Source organism: Schistocerca americana, chromosome 4 (genome assembly GCF_021461395.2).
Source record: "Schistocerca americana isolate TAMUIC-IGC-003095 chromosome 4, iqSchAmer2.1, whole genome shotgun sequence".
Classification (NCBI taxonomy): Eukaryota; Metazoa; Arthropoda; class Insecta; order Orthoptera; family Acrididae; genus Schistocerca; species Schistocerca americana.
Genome location: NC_060122.1, coordinates 347,781,743 through 347,798,393, shown reverse-complemented (window position 1 = coordinate 347,798,393; position 16,651 = coordinate 347,781,743). Strand labels below are relative to the sequence as shown.

The following is a 16,651-nucleotide window of genomic DNA, read 5'->3' as shown; positions in this document are numbered from 1 at the left end:
TTCAGTTTTCCATATCTTTTACTTTCTGTCCTGTCTATTTTTCTCTGCCCTCCATCTCTTACATACTTAGCTTTCCGCTCTTGCATGATGATTTTGTCAGTAACCTCTGTCTTGCTTATTACCCTTTCTTCCAACTGAGGCTTGTAGGTTTTCAAATCTTGTACAATGCACTCTCCAACAATCCGTCTTCCCTTCTCATCCCATCCGGTAGGTCTCCCCTGCCCCATGATGCTGGATGACTTTTCAGAAGTCTCCCTATTTTCTAAACCTTGCCAGCCCTCTTCCTTCCGCTTCAACTCTTCTGCCACAAGAAGGAGTCACTGGCTTTGAAATCTTGTACATTTAGTTAACATTTACATACGTTTTCTCCTGAAGCTGCTTGATGAGTAAATTTTTTTATCTCTACAATTACACTTTAGATAGCTGGGATTTTATATCTCATAAGACACGTAACTGAAAAGAATAATGGCCATCACTATTTTTCAGCCTCTCACAAATAAGCCAGGTATGCTAGTGGACTATTAAACAGACAGCACAGGCCAATAGAATACATCGAAAGTATACGTTTAAGTTATTACACAAAATTCATTTCCACTCAAAGAGAACATATATAACTGCATTAAAAATGTGCCACAGGTTCATAGAACCACCCTTGGAATATTGTGTTCTGATCTAGAATAGTGTCAACAGTGTGCTTAAACAAAAGTTATGAAACGAACAAAAATGAAAAATACCCTCAAGAAAACAATACAGAGAGAAACTAAAGATCACAGGATTCCAACTACCAAGAGCTGTAAATATAAGATTAGACTAAATTAAATGTACTTTTTGTTCCAGTAAATCCACGGTGAGGAGATCCTCCAGGATGTAGAACATGTTAGAAAAACAAGAATACACATTAAAAGAAAAACAAATATGGTACACTGAGATGACAAAACTCATGGGATAGCGATAAATGCATATACAGATGGTGGTAGTATCGTGCATGCAATGTATAAAAGGGCAGTGCATTGGCAGATCTGTCATTTGCACTAAAGTGATTCATGTGAAAAGCTTTCCAATGTGATTATGGCTGCATGATGGAAATAATAGACTTTGAATGCAGAATGACAGTTGGAGCTACATGCATGGGACATTTCATTTTGGAAATTAATTGGGAATTCAGTATTCCGTGATCCATAGTGTCAAGAGCATGCTGAGAATACGAAATTTCAGACATTACCTCTCAACCCAGACAATGCAGTGGCCGACAGCCTTCACTTAATGACCGAGAAAAGTGGTGTTTGTGTACAGTTGTTAATGATAATTGACAAGCAACACTGCATGAAACAACTGCAGAACTCAATGAGGGATGTACGACGAATGTATCCATTAGGACAGCGTTGTGAAATTTGAAATTAATGGGCTATAGCAGCAGACGACCTACACAAGTGCCTTTGCTAACAGCATGACATCACCAGCAGCACCTCTCCTAGCTTGTGACCATATTGGTTGGACCCTAGACGAATGAAGAATCATGGTCTGGTCAGATGAGTCCTGATTTCAGTTAATAAGAGCTGATGGTGGGGTTTGACTGTGGTGCAGATTTCACGAAGCCATGGACCAAAGCTGTCAACAAGGCACTGTGCAAGCTGGCAGAGGCTCCATAATAGTGTGGGCTGTGTTTACATGGAATGGACTGATAATTGACTGGAAATGGTTATGTTTAGCTACTTGAAGACCATTTGCAGCCATTCATGGACTTCACATTCCAAAACGACAATGAAGTTTTTATGGATGACAATGTGGCATGTCATCAGGCCACAACTGTTTGTCATTGGTTTGATAAGCATCCTGGACAATTCAACCAACTTGTTTGGCCATCCAGATCACCCAACATGAACCCCTTCAAACATTTATGGAACATAATCAAGGGGTCAGGTCATTCACAAAATCCTCCACTGGGAACACTTTCACAGTTATGGAAGGCTATATAGGCACTATGGCTCAATATTTCTGCACGGGACTTTCGATGGCTTGATGAGTCCATTCCATGTCAAGTTGCTGCAGTACTCCAGGCAAAAGGAGGCTTTACATGATATTAGGAGGTATCCTATGACTTTTGTCATGTCAATGTAATGTACCTTCCACAAATACCAAGAGAAATGGTCCTCATGGACGTGGAACAAGTAAAGAAATTTTAAAAAAATTTTCCTTTAAAAGGTAGAATATAACTTGTCACAAGACATAAGAAACCCTGTATTGTTGGAGCCACATAGCATGGGTTTTATCACAAGAGAACAGATGATTATTAATACTAAACGGAAGAATGATTACTAGACAGAAAGCAAACTTTTAAAATTTCTAAACATAGACCCAGCAGGGACAGGTAGTATTTTCTACCACTTCCACACAATATAAAGATTATGAAAAACACATCATCTTTACTTTATTCTGATTTGTTCATACAGCACAACACACTACAAGTATCCAAGTCAACATAGCAGACAACACTTATCAATTTTTAATAACATGTATGTTTATGTACAAGTTTCAACTATGTTCAAATAATGGAAAATTCTGGATGGGATAATGATAATATTATGAAAAGGATAGATTGCCACTCACCATACAGTGGAGATGCTGAGTTGCAAATAGGCACAACAAAAAGAGTATCAAAAGAGTAAGCTTTCACTCAAAAAGGCCTTCATTGGAATTGGACAATATGCACATACACTCTTACGTAAATCCAACTCACACACACATGACCACAGTCTCTGCCTGGCCTTGGCAGCCAGAAAATATGGTCATGTGTGTGAGAGTTGCATCTGTGTGTGTGTGTGTGTGTGTGTGTGTGTGTGTGTGTGTGTGTTGTTTGGTTCTGATAAAGGCCTTTGTGGCCAAAATCTTACTTTTTTACAGTGAAAACCACAGCACTGCTGATAGGAACAGTGAAAATTGAAAACAGTACTCCATATTCCTAGCTATTGGGACAATACAAGGGGTAGTCAAAGATTTAATCACCATCTTGAAAAATAAAGTTATGTAATTAATTGTTTCTTGTTTGCAGATATATGTCTGCACTCCTGGTACACACTGAAATCAAGCACCACAGTGCCATAGCACCACAGTGCCATAGCACACTGCTAGAGGACCTGAAACAATGCTAGAGGACCTGAAACAAAATGGCACTGATCGTCAGATATTACTGTCATTCAATGATGTGGCCTCTCCAAGTACTGAGCTCAGGTATATCTGTAACTTCATTTTCCATGAGAAACAGTCTTGGGTGACATTCAGCCAGCTATCTCCACTGAACTTCTGTAGGTCTTTGTCCCATTGGTCTGGCTGTGTTTCTCACTGTTTGTCTTTGTTTCTTGAACTCCATTCCTATGCCATCTTTGTCCATTGGTCATCATTTGTCCGGTTACATGGCTGGACCATTGTACATTTCCAACCACACTCCATTTATTTACACATAACATTTGTTTTGGAAAGATATACGTTCAGTCACACTGCCTGACATTCTGAGGTGAGACCCACTACCTACATCTACATCTATACTCTGTGAACCACTACGAAGAGCATGACAGAGGGTATGTCCCACTGTACCAGTAAAGTAATCCACAAATCTCAGTTTGTTAAATCTTTTCCCATTGATTCTAATTTCTGATCCTTCCCATCTCAATTCTGACATTGCCATTTATAGGAGGCAGAGGACAACTTGTGGGAGATAGTTGCTATAACACCAAGTCAAACAATTATATTTCTAGGACAACACAATACATGTAAGTGACAGATCACAAAAACGAAGTAAGATGTGTGTACACTGGGACAGTCAAATCAACACCGCGTCCAAGTCTAGCGGCCGCTGGCTGGCTGGCCACTTAGGTGGCGCGGCTGCTGCATGGCTGGCAGACAGCACCGCATGTAAAGGATGCGCGTAACTGCGCGGCAGCACTTTGAAAGATTGGAGTAGCAACACTTTTCCCCATTTCAATTTTTTGCACTGGTCTTGATGGAGGTGGCCTGTAGATTGCTAACATCCATAGGTGTTGTTTGACAGGCTGTAAAGTCTCGACGAGGAGGCTACCAGTACGGACGGAAGTGTCCCCGATGATAACGGGTCGAGATGACAGGAGACGTGGGGGTTGTATCTGCTGGAACCCCGTGCCCCAATCTGCCCATTGTGGCAAGTCTGGGTGTTATAACAGGAGACATGGACGATGTGTCGGCGTCCGTAGGAGAAGGAGGTGAGAAGATTGGCTCCGACAGATGATGGTCATCCGGTTCCTGTATGGACACGTCTCCTGATGGCGTCCGTTCTTGTACTTGCACCAAGATGACGGTGAGAGGGCTGCGTTGTGAGTAATGAGAGATGCCAAGATCCCGAGCGTCAGGTAGAGCCAAAGGTGGTGTAGCACCATTCAGAACAGGCGCTGCTGCCACACGAGGTCGAAGCTGGTCCGAATGACACACTGCAACCCCCGTGTTCGTCTGGATTTCATACAGGCATCGGCCATGGTGTCGTAAGATGCGGCCAGGACTCCATTTTCGCCGCCTGCCATACCCCTGTACCCATACAAGGTCGCCGGCAGTGAACCGGCCAAGCGAAGGCACCCGCGGCCGTGAGGTGGAAGGCCGCAGAAGATGAAGTAGCATGCGGGGCTGTCGGCCATGTAAGAGCTCAGCCAGGCTGTGGTCACCCATGGGGGTGAAACGGTAAGAAGCCAGAAATTGCAGAATTGCATCATCAGCAGCAGAAGAAATCAGGAGTTTCCTCATCTGAGCCTTAAATGTGCGGACCAGCCGTTCAGCCTCACCATTAGACTGGGGATGGAAAGGAGGGGCCGTGACATGCATGACGCCGTGACAGGCACAAAAATCCGCAAAATCGGAAGAGGCAAATTGCAGACTATTATCAGTAACAAGAGTAGAGGGAGGGCCTACCAAAGAGAAAATGCGAGCTAGAGCATTGGTGGTTGCCGCGGTGGTAGGTGACATGCAACGGACAATGAAAGGAAAGTTAGAGTAGGTGTCAATAACAAGAAGCCAATAAGTACCTAAAAAGGTCCCATGAAGTCAGCATGAATACACTCCCAGGGCTTCCCAGGCGAAGGCCATGGGGACAAAGATGACTTCGGGGCGGCGGCCTGTGACGCACAAGGGCCGCAGGCAGCGACCATGTGTGCTATTTCAGAGTCGATGCCGGGCCAGTACACATGACGGCGTGCCAAATATTTGGTACGAGACACCCCAGTGTCCGTGGTGAGGCAGGCGCAAAACTGAAGCACGTGAAGACACAGGCACCACAACACGCGGCAAAGCATTGTCTGTGGAAAGGAGGATAACACCATCCCTAGCCGTGAGGCGGTAATGCAAAGCATAGTAGTTTTGCAACTGATCAGAAGTCTTAGTGGACGGACAATCTAGCCAACCCCTCTGAATACAGTGTAAAACCCGGGAGAGGGTAGGATCAGAACCTGTAGTAGCCGCCAGCCGGTCCCCGGTGATGGGGAACCTGTCCACAACCAGCTGCTCGGCAACATCCAGGTGGAAACATGTAAGTTCGTCCCTATCGAATGCCAGATCAGGACCCATGGGGAGGTGAGACAGTGCATCAGCATTCACATGTTGAGCAGTCGGCGAGAAATGAATCTCATAATTGAAACAAGACAAGTAAAGAGCACAATGCTGGAGGCGGTGTGCAGCCTTGTCGGGAAGTGACGTTGATGGATGAAACAAGGAAACAAGTGGCTTGTGGTCCGTAACAAAATGAAATTTGGATCCATAGAGAAAAAAACCAAACTTATGAAGAGCATAAATAATGGCCAAAGCTTCTTTTTCAATTTGAGAATACTTTCGTGGGGCATCCATGAGCGTTTTGGAGGCGTAAGCAATGGTCGTCAGAAAAATGGTGCGCAAGGACTGCACCAACCCCATATTGAGATGCATCCATGGCAAGAACAAGATGTTGGCCAGGTAGATAAGTAGCCAGGCACGGGGCCTGTTTCAGCATAATCTTCAGTTTCTGGAAAGCTGCATTGCATGATGCGGACCAGTGAAAGGGCATGTTTTTATGCAACAGGTGATGCAACCGTTGAGCCACCGAAGCAGCAGACGGTAAAAACCTGTGATAGTATGCTATTTTCCCCAAGAAGGCCTGCAGTTCCTTAACAGATGTAGGGTGAGGAAGGGCATCGATTGCAGTGACAGTTTGCTGAAGTGGACGAATACCATCCCGAGAGAGTTGAAATCCCAAGTACGTGATAGATACCTGAAAAAATTGTGATTTCTGAAGGTTACACTTAAGACCGGCAGTCTGTAAGACATGAAAAAGTGTGCGGAGGTTCTGAAGATGTTCTTCAGTGGTGGAGCCAGTGACAACAATGTCATCCATGTAATTTATACACCCAGGGACAGGGAGCAATAATTGTTCCAAGAATCGCTGAAAGAGAGCAGGGGCGCTGGTAATCCCGAATGGCAATCGTTGGTATTGATAGAGGCCGAAAGGCGTGTTAAGGACCAGAAAGTGCCGGGAAGCAGCATCGAGAGGAAGTTGATGATATGCTTCTGACAGGTGAAGTTTAGAAAAATACTGGTCTCGAGCAAGGTTAGTGAACAATTCTTCAGGTCGGGGCATAGGATACGTGTCGATGAGGCATTGAGCATTTACAGTGGCTTTGAAATCGTCACAGAGACAAATATCACCATTTGGCTTAGCAACGACAACAACAGGAGAGGACCACTCACTGGAAGTGACAGGAAGCAAGACCCCTGAAGCAGTGAGACGATCCAGCTCCTGTTTGACCCGTTCACGAAGGGCCACAGGAATGGCCGATCCCGAAAAAACTTAGGCCGAGCAGTGGGTTTGAGCGTGATATGAGCTACAAAATTGTTTGCACCGCCTAACCCAGGAGAAAAAAGGGCCGAAAATGTCGTTGACAAGGAAATCAGTTGAGCATAAGGAATGGCATCAGAGACGATATTGACAGTCATCTATGGCGAACCCAAAAACGCGAAAGTCATCGAAACCAAAAAGATTCTCCACGTTACTATGGTCGACCACAAATATGGGAACAGTGCGAACGATGGATTTGTAAGATATCTCAGCATCAAATTGTCCCAAGACAGAAATCTTCTGTTTATTGTACATCCGTAATTGCCTAGTGACAGGTGATAGGATTGGAGAACCCAACTGAAGATACGTCTGAGAATTGATGATAGTGGCTGCAGAACCAGTATCCAGTTGCATGCGAACATCCCGACCAAGTATTTGGACAGTGAGGTATAACTTCCCTGAAAGGGAAGAAGTACAATTGACAGACAACACAGCAGCAGAATCAGCATCACACTCATGAACATCAGGTATGCGGCCAGATTTGCAAACGGAGGACACATGACCCCTCTTTTTGCATTTGTGACACACGGCCCAACGTTGGGGACAATCCTCCCATGAATGTTTCGTAAAACACCGCGGACATGAAGGAAGTTGCCGGGGGTTTTGCTGTAGTTTCCTAGAGGTTTGTTGACGGTTAGGCCGAGGCTGCGCTTGGGAGCGTACTGCAGCCACGTCGGCCGGCGGGGACACGCTGCACGCTGCGTCAACAGCGCACAGAGGTTGTATTTCCCCGACGTCACCCCACGCCTCTATTTGCGCCCCAGTGACACGAGAAATTTCAAAAGACTGCAAGATGGATAGGACCTCATCGAGAGTCGGATTCACCAATTGAAGGGCACGTTGGTTAACTTCTTTGGTGGGCGCCGACGGGATAATAGGATCCCGTACCATGGAATTGGCGTAGGATTCTTTGTGAACTTCAGTAACAAATTGACACTTTTTACTGAGGCCTTGAAGTTCAGCAGCCCAAGTGCGATAGGATTGATTCGGTTGTTTTTGACAATGATAAAAGGCAACACAAGAGGCTACCAAATGCGTATGCTTTTGAAAATATATGGACAGAAGTGAGCACATTTCAGCAAAGGACAAAGACGCAGGATCTTTCAAGGGAGCCAATTGCGACAACAACTGATACATTTGAGGTGAAATCCATGAAAGGAACAGAGACTTACATGTTTGGTCATCCGCGATATGAAATGCCAGGAAGTGCTGTCGAAGACGTTTTTCGTAATCTGACCAGTCTTCCGCCGTCTCGCCATAAGGAGGAAAAGGAGGGATAGACAACGACTTAAGATGCCCTGCATTGGATGCTGCGATGAAATCACGAATCGCCGATGTGAGAAGCGTTTGCTGTGCAATGAGACCTTGCAATAGTTGCTCTAAAGTAGCCATGGAAACCCGTGGGTCAACGATGAAAGAGAAAAATTCACTACCTCGTCGCCAATTGCTATAACGTCAAATCGAACAATTATATTTCTAGGACAACACAATACACGAAAGTCACAGATCACATAAACGAAGTAAGACATGTGTACACTGGAACAGTCAAATCAACACCGCGTCCAAGTCTAGCAGTCCCTGGCTGGCTGGCCACTTAGGTAGTGTGGCTGCTGCATGGCTGGCAGACAGCGCCGCATGTAAAGGACGTGCGTAACTGCGCGGCGGCACTTTGATAGATCGGCGAGTCATAATAATAGTATCACCTCATTTCCGTCCTATGTGGATTGGAAAGTCTTAAGTTGGTTCCCTGACCCTAACAAAAGCTGTAGAAGTTTTGTATATATGGACAGGATTTTAGTATCCACCTCTACCCCTTTCTCAGCTAAGGTTTGTACAGCAGCAGAATGGTTAGGTAAATCAAAGGCCTTTCTAAAATCTGCAAAAGCTATACACAGAGGCATCTGATATTCATTTGCTCCACTTACCACTTCCCAGAGAGCGTAAATGTCATCTAGCATGCAGAAGTTGCCGTGGAATCTAACTTTCTCTGTGGGTTGAGATGTGTCAAGGATGGAACTGATATGATTTAAGAGTATTCTCATAACAACTTTGTACTAAACATGGAGTAGACTTATGAGATGATAGTTTCCTTTCTTGTAGAGCAGTGTTATTTGCTTTGATCCATGAGCTTGGAACTGATTCACAATCAACAGATAAAGTAAAGATTTATGACAAATAGACTATCATTTGCTAATAAATTTTCTGAATCGTAAGGAGGAAGAATGCGCAGCAATCCACCATATGACAATGGTTAGGTGGGGTGGATGCTTCCAATGTGGCCAAACAAGTCTGAATGATAAAGAACAAATTGGCAGGCAATGTCTTTGTGAAGGACCAGGAATTGGAAGGGAAATGCAGGCCCTGGTGCAAAGAAACAAAGTCAACAAGTCCCAACCAATTTCTCTTCCTTCCCTGAAAGAGGAACCAATTATTCCAAAATCTAGGAGTATTGCTTTCTGTTTCTGCATTTACGGTTTGTTTTTATGAAAGAATGCTTCTACTCATGTTATTAGTCTTTCTTCAGACCCATTCTCTGTGTGTTGTACAATGTTACTGTATGCGCATTATATGTCACAGTACTTAAGTATAGAGAATAAACGAAGAAAGTTAATCTCACGAAAGAGATAGTAGATGATACACAATATACAAACACACACACACACACACACACACACACACACACACATATTTACTCTTCAAATGGCAGTAAGCTTCGTATATTTTTAACAAATCTGCTGTTAACATGAGCAACATATTCTCTCAATTAATGTTAAATTACGGTACTTCATAACAAAGTTTAAACAAACCTGATGCTTTCCACAACTGTGCATTTGTCAATAATGGTAATAGTATTTTTTGTGCACCAATAGTTTGCATGTACTTTTCAACAATGTTAATAAGTTTTTGCAAAGCTCTTTCTCCAAGAGGTAACAGATGAAAAAATCCTGGGCTAGCAGCTCTTATAAAGCCCATGTCCAGCATCAGCTAGAAGAACAGAGGAACATAATATTAAATTGGACAGGAGGGGAGGTACAGTCACTGCCTTTAAATTCAATTGTCAGGCATTAATAATGATATTTAGTGTGATGATATTCACTACAATAATTGTTTCACTTATCACATAATGTATGCACAGAGTTTTGTAGCAACTGAAAGTGCAAATGTTCCTCTTTGTTTTGTTTTATTAACTCCATTTATTCTCAGCACTGAAATGAAACTAAAATAGAATACATAATCTCAATATATTACCTTCGCTATGTATTACTGATACTCTTTACTAGTTGTGAGTATCAGCATACATATGGATGACAACTGTAGTGAAGTGGTGCCCTGTCCCACTAAAGATGAAATGCTGCTGATGAACTGCACTTCTTCCTCAATTTCAGTAATACACTTGCATCACCCAAAGAAGTACCATTTTCCATAAAAGCTTTATAATCAAAAAATCTTTTTGTTGAGATAAAAAAATCAACAAAGTCTACTAAAGTGGGTTTTCACGAAACAAATTACTAATAATGGAATATTTCCAAACTGGTTGAAATATGCCACTGTACAAGAAGGTGGATAAAGAAATATTCTCCAACATTTTAGAAAAGGTTAAGTATGAGTAGTGTATTGAGACTGATGACAAATAATACACTGTCTAAGTTACAATTTAGAGTTTTACTTTTTAAAAAATATGTTCCAAGTCTGTCAAGAACTCTTTAGTAAGTCTCTGTTAAGTATATTGATTCTTGTATAGCACAAGCTTTTGCTGCTGGAATCAGTCTCCACAAAATTCTTCTGGGTTGCAGATCTGGCCAGACTATATTGCAATTTTGACATGTTCCTCACCCATGAGAATCACCTCATTTTTGGGTCTATGGAATGAAAACTGAACCTAATCTAATCTTTGGTCACCATTGTGTGTACCTTCATCAGCTTTGGGAATACTACTATCACAATGCAACTCTAACATACTGCCATCATTACAGCTTCTACAACTCTTCAAAAGGAGTAAATAAAATTTGTTGACTGTGTGGATGACTGGTGCAGGAGGGAAAGAGCTAAGATTCTTTATCAAACATAGTTTATGATGGAATTTTATTGGTCTAAATGAACAAGTCATACTGGTGCATCTTTTGTGATGTGGTGCTACTCCCACAATGTCAGATATTGGCTAGGATGGGTCACTGCACTGTGCACCTTTTGCAGAAGTGTTGACAGGTGTGTGTGATGGGGTGGGTTGGTTAGTAGTTACATTTTCTATAGAGACAGGAATGATTTTTTTTATTGATATGATGTCGAAGAAGTCAGTTTACAAGATATGTATAGATATTAGTTTCAGTGGATGGGCACATGCTGCCCATTTACAAGTTCCTAAATTTAATGTTAATGAACATATTCAGTGACTTACCAAACGAAAGCGCTGGCAGGTCGATAGACACACAAACAAACACAAACATACACGCAAAATTCAAGCTTTCGCAACAAACTGTTGCCTCATCAGGAAAGAGGGAAGGAGAGGGAAAGACGAAAGGATGTGGGTTTTAAGGGAGAGGGTAAGGAGTCATTCCAATCCCGGGAGCGGAAAGACTAACCTTAGGGGGGAAAAAAGGACGGGTATACACTCGCACACACACACACATATATATACAGACACAGCTTGTGTCTGTATATGTGTGTGTGCGTGTGTGCGAGTGTATACCCGTCCTTTTTTCCCCCTAAGGTTAGTCAATCCGCTCCCGGGATTGGAATGACTCCTTACCCTCTCCCTTAAAACCCACATCCTTTCGTCTTTCCCTCTCCTTCCCTCTTTCCTGATGAGGCAACGGTTTGTTGCGAAAGCTTGAATTTTGTGTGTATGTTTGTGTTTGTTTGTGTGTCTATCGACCTGCCAGCGCTTCCGTTTGGTAAGTCACATCATCTTTGTTTTTAGATATATTTTTCCCACGTGGAATGTTTCCCTCTATTATATTGAACATATTCAGTCCTACTCATGCAACTCTCTCCCTCCCTCTCTCTCTCTCTTACCCCCTTTTTTATGGGCTACTGGTTTTCACATAAAAATTTCTCTCTGAAACAGAAGGAATTGTCCAGAAGAAATGATTTTAAGTTAGATTTAAAACTTGCTTTGCTACCTGTCAGACATTTTATATTATTAGGTATATGAAAAAATATTGTTGATGAATACTGAATGCCTTTCTGAGTAACTAACAGTTTTACTAATGGGTAATAAAGCCCATTTTTTCAAGAATTGCAAGTAACGACATCGCTATTCTGGTCAAATTGTTGACAGATTAATTATTTATGATGAATTTCTTTAGTGTGTGTGTGGGCCCCTCGTACACCAACCTATTTATAGGTCACTTAGAGGATGCCTTCTTGGTTACCCAAGCCTGCCAACCCAAAGTTTGGTACAGATTTAACGAAGACATCTTCATGATCTGGACTCACAGTGAAGAAGAACTCCAGAATTTCCTCTCCAACCTCAACTCCTTTGGTTCCATCAGATTCACCTGGTCCTACTCCAAATCCCATGCCACTTTCCTTGACGTTGACCTCCATCTGTCCACTGGTCAGCTTCACACATCCGTCCACATCAAACCCACCAACAAGCAACAGTACCTCCATTATAACAGCTGCCACCCATTCCATATCAAACAGTCTCTTCCCTACAGCTTAGGTCTTCGTGGCAAAAGAATCTGCTCCAGTCCTGAATCCCTTAACCATTACACCAATAACCTGAAAACAGCTTTCGCATCCCGCAACCACCCTCCCGACCTGGTACAGAAGCAAATAACCAGAGCCACTTCCTCATCCCCTCAAACACAGAACCTCCCACAGAAGAACCCCAAAAGTGTCCCACTTGTGACAGGATACTTTCCGGGACTGGACCAGACTCTGAATGTGGCTCTCCAGCAGGGATACGACTTCCTCAAATCCTGCCCTGAAATGAGATCCATCCTTCATGAAATCCTCCCCACCCCACCAAGAGTGTCTTTCCGCCGTCCACCTAACCTTCGTAACCTCTTAGTTCATCCCTATGAAATGCCCAAACCACCTTCCCTGCCCTCTGGCTCCTACCCTTGGAACTGTCCCCGGTGTAAAACCTGTCCCATGCACCCTCCCACCACCACCTACTCCAGTCCTGTAACCCGGAAGGTGTACATGATCAAAGGCAGAGTCACATGTGAAAGCACCCACGTGATTTACCAACTGACATGCCAACACTGTATAGCCTTCTATGTGGGAATGACCAGCAACAAACTGTCCATTTGCATGAACGGACACAGGCAGACAGCGTTTGTTGTTAATGAGGATCACCCTGTGGCTAAACATGCCTTGGTGCATGGCCAGCACATCTTGGCACAGTGTTACACCGTCTGGGTTATCTGGATACTTTCCACTGACACCAACCTATCAGAACTCTGGCGATGGGAACTTGACCTTCAATATATTCTCTCTTCCCATTACCCACCAGGCCTCAACCTCCGCTAATTTCAAGTTGCCGCCCCTCGTACATCACCTGTCATTCAACAACATCTTTGCCTTTGTACTTCTGCCTTGACTGACATCTCTGTCCAACCTCTTTGCATTTACATATGTCTGCCTATGTCTGTATGTGTGCGGATGGATATGTGTGTGTGTGTGTGTGTGTGTGTGTGTGCGTGTGCGAGTGTATACCTGTCCTTTTTTCCCTCTAAGGTAGGTATTTCCGCTCCCGGGATTGGAATGACTCCTTACCCTCTCCCTTAAAACCCACATCCTTTCGTCTTTCCCTCTCCTTCTCTCTTTCCTGATGAGGCAACAGTTTGTTGCGAAAGCTTGAATTTTGTGTGTATGTTTGTGTTTGTTTGTGTGTCTATCGACCTGCCAGCGCTTCCGTTTGGTAAGTCACATCATCTTTGTTTTTAGATATATTTTTCCCACGTGGAATGTTTCCCTCTATTATATTGAACATATTCAGTCCTACTCATGCAACTCTCTCCCTCCCTCTCTCTCTCTCTCTTACCCCCTTTTTTATGGGCTACTGGTTTTCACATAAAAATTTCTCTCTGAAACAGAAGGAATTGTCCAGAAGAAATGATTTTAAGTTAGATTTAAAACTTGCTTTGCTACCTGTCAGACATTTTATATTATTAGGTATATGAAAAAATATTGTTGATGAATACTGAATGCCTTTCTGAGTAACTAACAGTTTTACTAATGGGTAATAAAGCCCATTTTTTCAAGAATTGCAAGTAACGACATCGCTATTCTGGTCAAATTGTTGACAGATTAATTATTTATGATGAATTTCTTTAGTGTGTGTGTGGGCCCCTCGTACACCAACCTATTTATAGGTCACTTAGAGGATGCCTTCTTGGTTACCCAAGCCTGCCAACCCAAAGTTTGGTACAGATTTAACGAAGACATCTTCATGATCTGGACTCACAGTGAAGAAGAACTCCAGAATTTCCTCTCCAACCTCAACTCCTTTGGTTCCATCAGATTCACCTGGTCCTACTCCAAATCCCATGCCACTTTCCTTGACGTTGACCTCCATCTGTCCACTGGTCAGCTTCACACATCCGTCCACATCAAACCCACCAACAAGCAACAGTACCTCCATTATAACAGCTGCCACCCATTCCATATCAAACAGTCTCTTCCCTACAGCTTAGGTCTTCGTGGCAAAAGAATCTGCTCCAGTCCTGAATCCCTTAACCATTACACCAATAACCTGAAAACAGCTTTCGCATCCCGCAACCACCCTCCCGACCTGGTACAGAAGCAAATAACCAGAGCCACTTCCTCATCCCCTCAAACACAGAACCTCCCACAGAAGAACCCCAAAAGTGTCCCACTTGTGACAGGATACTTTCCGGGACTGGACCAGACTCTGAATGTGGCTCTCCAGCAGGGATACGACTTCCTCAAATCCTGCCCTGAAATGAGATCCATCCTTCATGAAATCCTCCCCACCCCACCAAGAGTGTCTTTCCGCCGTCCACCTAACCTTCGTAACCTCTTAGTTCATCCCTATGAAATGCCCAAACCACCTTCCCTGCCCTCTGGCTCCTACCCTTGGAACTGTCCCCGGTGTAAAACCTGTCCCATGCACCCTCCCACCACCACCTACTCCAGTCCTGTAACCCGGAAGGTGTACATGATCAAAGGCAGAGTCACATGTGAAAGCACCCACGTGATTTACCAACTGACATGCCAACACTGTATAGCCTTCTATGTGGGAATGACCAGCAACAAACTGTCCATTTGCATGAACGGACACAGGCAGACAGCGTTTGTTGTTAATGAGGATCACCCTGTGGCTAAACATGCCTTGGTGCATGGCCAGCACATCTTGGCACAGTGTTACACCGTCTGGGTTATCTGGATACTTTCCACTGACACCAACCTATCAGAACTCTGGCGATGGGAACTTGACCTTCAATATATTCTCTCTTCCCATTACCCACCAGGCCTCAACCTCCGCTAATTTCAAGTTGCCGCCCCTCGTACATCACCTGTCATTCAACAACATCTTTGCCTTTGTACTTCTGCCTTGACTGACATCTCTGTCCAACCTCTTTGCATTTACATATGTCTGCCTATGTCTGTATGTGTGCGGATGGATATGTGTGTGTGTGTGTGTGTGTGTGTGTGTGTGCGTGTGCGAGTGTATACCTGTCCTTTTTTCCCTCTAAGGTAGGTATTTCCGCTCCCGGGATTGGAATGACTCCTTACCCTCTCCCTTAAAACCCACATCCTTTCGTCTTTCCCTCTCCTTCTCTCTTTCCTGATGAGGCAACAGTTTGTTGCGAAAGCTTGAATTTTGTGTGTATGTTTGTGTTTGTTTGTGTGTCTATCGACCTGCCAGCGCTTCCGTTTGGTAAGTCACATCATCTTTGTTTTTAGATATATTTTTCCCACGTGGAATGTTTCCCTCTATTATATTGAACATATTCAGTCCTACTCATGCAACTCTCTCCCTCCCTCTCTCTCTCTCTCTTACCCCCTTTTTTATGGGCTACTGGTTTTCACATAAAAATTTCTCTCTGAAACAGAAGGAATTGTCCAGAAGAAATGATTTTAAGTTACATTTAAAACTTGCTTTGCTACCTGTCAGACATTTTATATTATTAGGTATCTGAAAAAATATTGTTGATGAATACTGAATGCCTTTCTGAGTAACTAACAGTTTTACTAATGGGTAATAAAGCCCATTTTTTCAAGAATTGCAAGTAACGACATCACTATTCTGGTCAAATTGTTGACAGATTAATTATTTATGATGAATTTCTTTAGTGTGTGTGTGGGCCCCTCGTACACCAACCTATTTATAGGTCACTTAGAGGATGCCTTCTTGGTTACCCAAGCCTGCCAACCCAAAGTTTGGTACAGATTTAACGAAGACATCTTCATGATCTGGACTCACAGTGAAGAAAAACTCCAAAATTTCCTCTCCAACCTCAACTCCTTTGGTTCCATCAGATTCACCTGGTCCTACTCCAAATCCCATGCCACTTTCCTTGACGTTGACCTCCATCTGTCCACTGGTCAGCTTCACACATCCGTCCACATCAAACCCACCAACAAGCAACAGTACCTCCATTATAACAGCTGCCACCCATTCCATATCAAACAGTCCCTTCCCTACAGCTTAGGTCTTCGTGGCAAAAGAATCTGCTCCAGTCCTGAATCCCTTAACCATTACACCAATAACCTGAAAACAGCTTTCGCATCCCGCAACCACCCTCCCGACCTGGTACAGAAGCAAATAACCAGAGCCACTTCCTCATCCCCTCA

At 43.5% G+C, this 16,651-nt stretch overlaps 1 protein-coding gene across 2 annotated transcripts in view; it reads right to left on the bottom strand.

Moving 5' to 3' along the window:
- The window catches only part of LOC124612806 (probable proline--tRNA ligase, mitochondrial), a 124,574-nt gene that overhangs the window by 70,907 nt on the left and 37,016 nt on the right, over positions 1-16,651 (bottom strand). For both annotated transcript variants that reach the window (XM_047141226.1, XM_047141225.1), the window contains one exon: positions 9,688-9,865. In XM_047141226.1, the coding sequence (XP_046997182.1) occupies positions 9,688-9,862 (175 nt within the window). In that variant the 5' untranslated portion in view covers positions 9,863-9,865. The remainder of the gene's footprint in view (positions 1-9,687; positions 9,866-16,651) is intronic.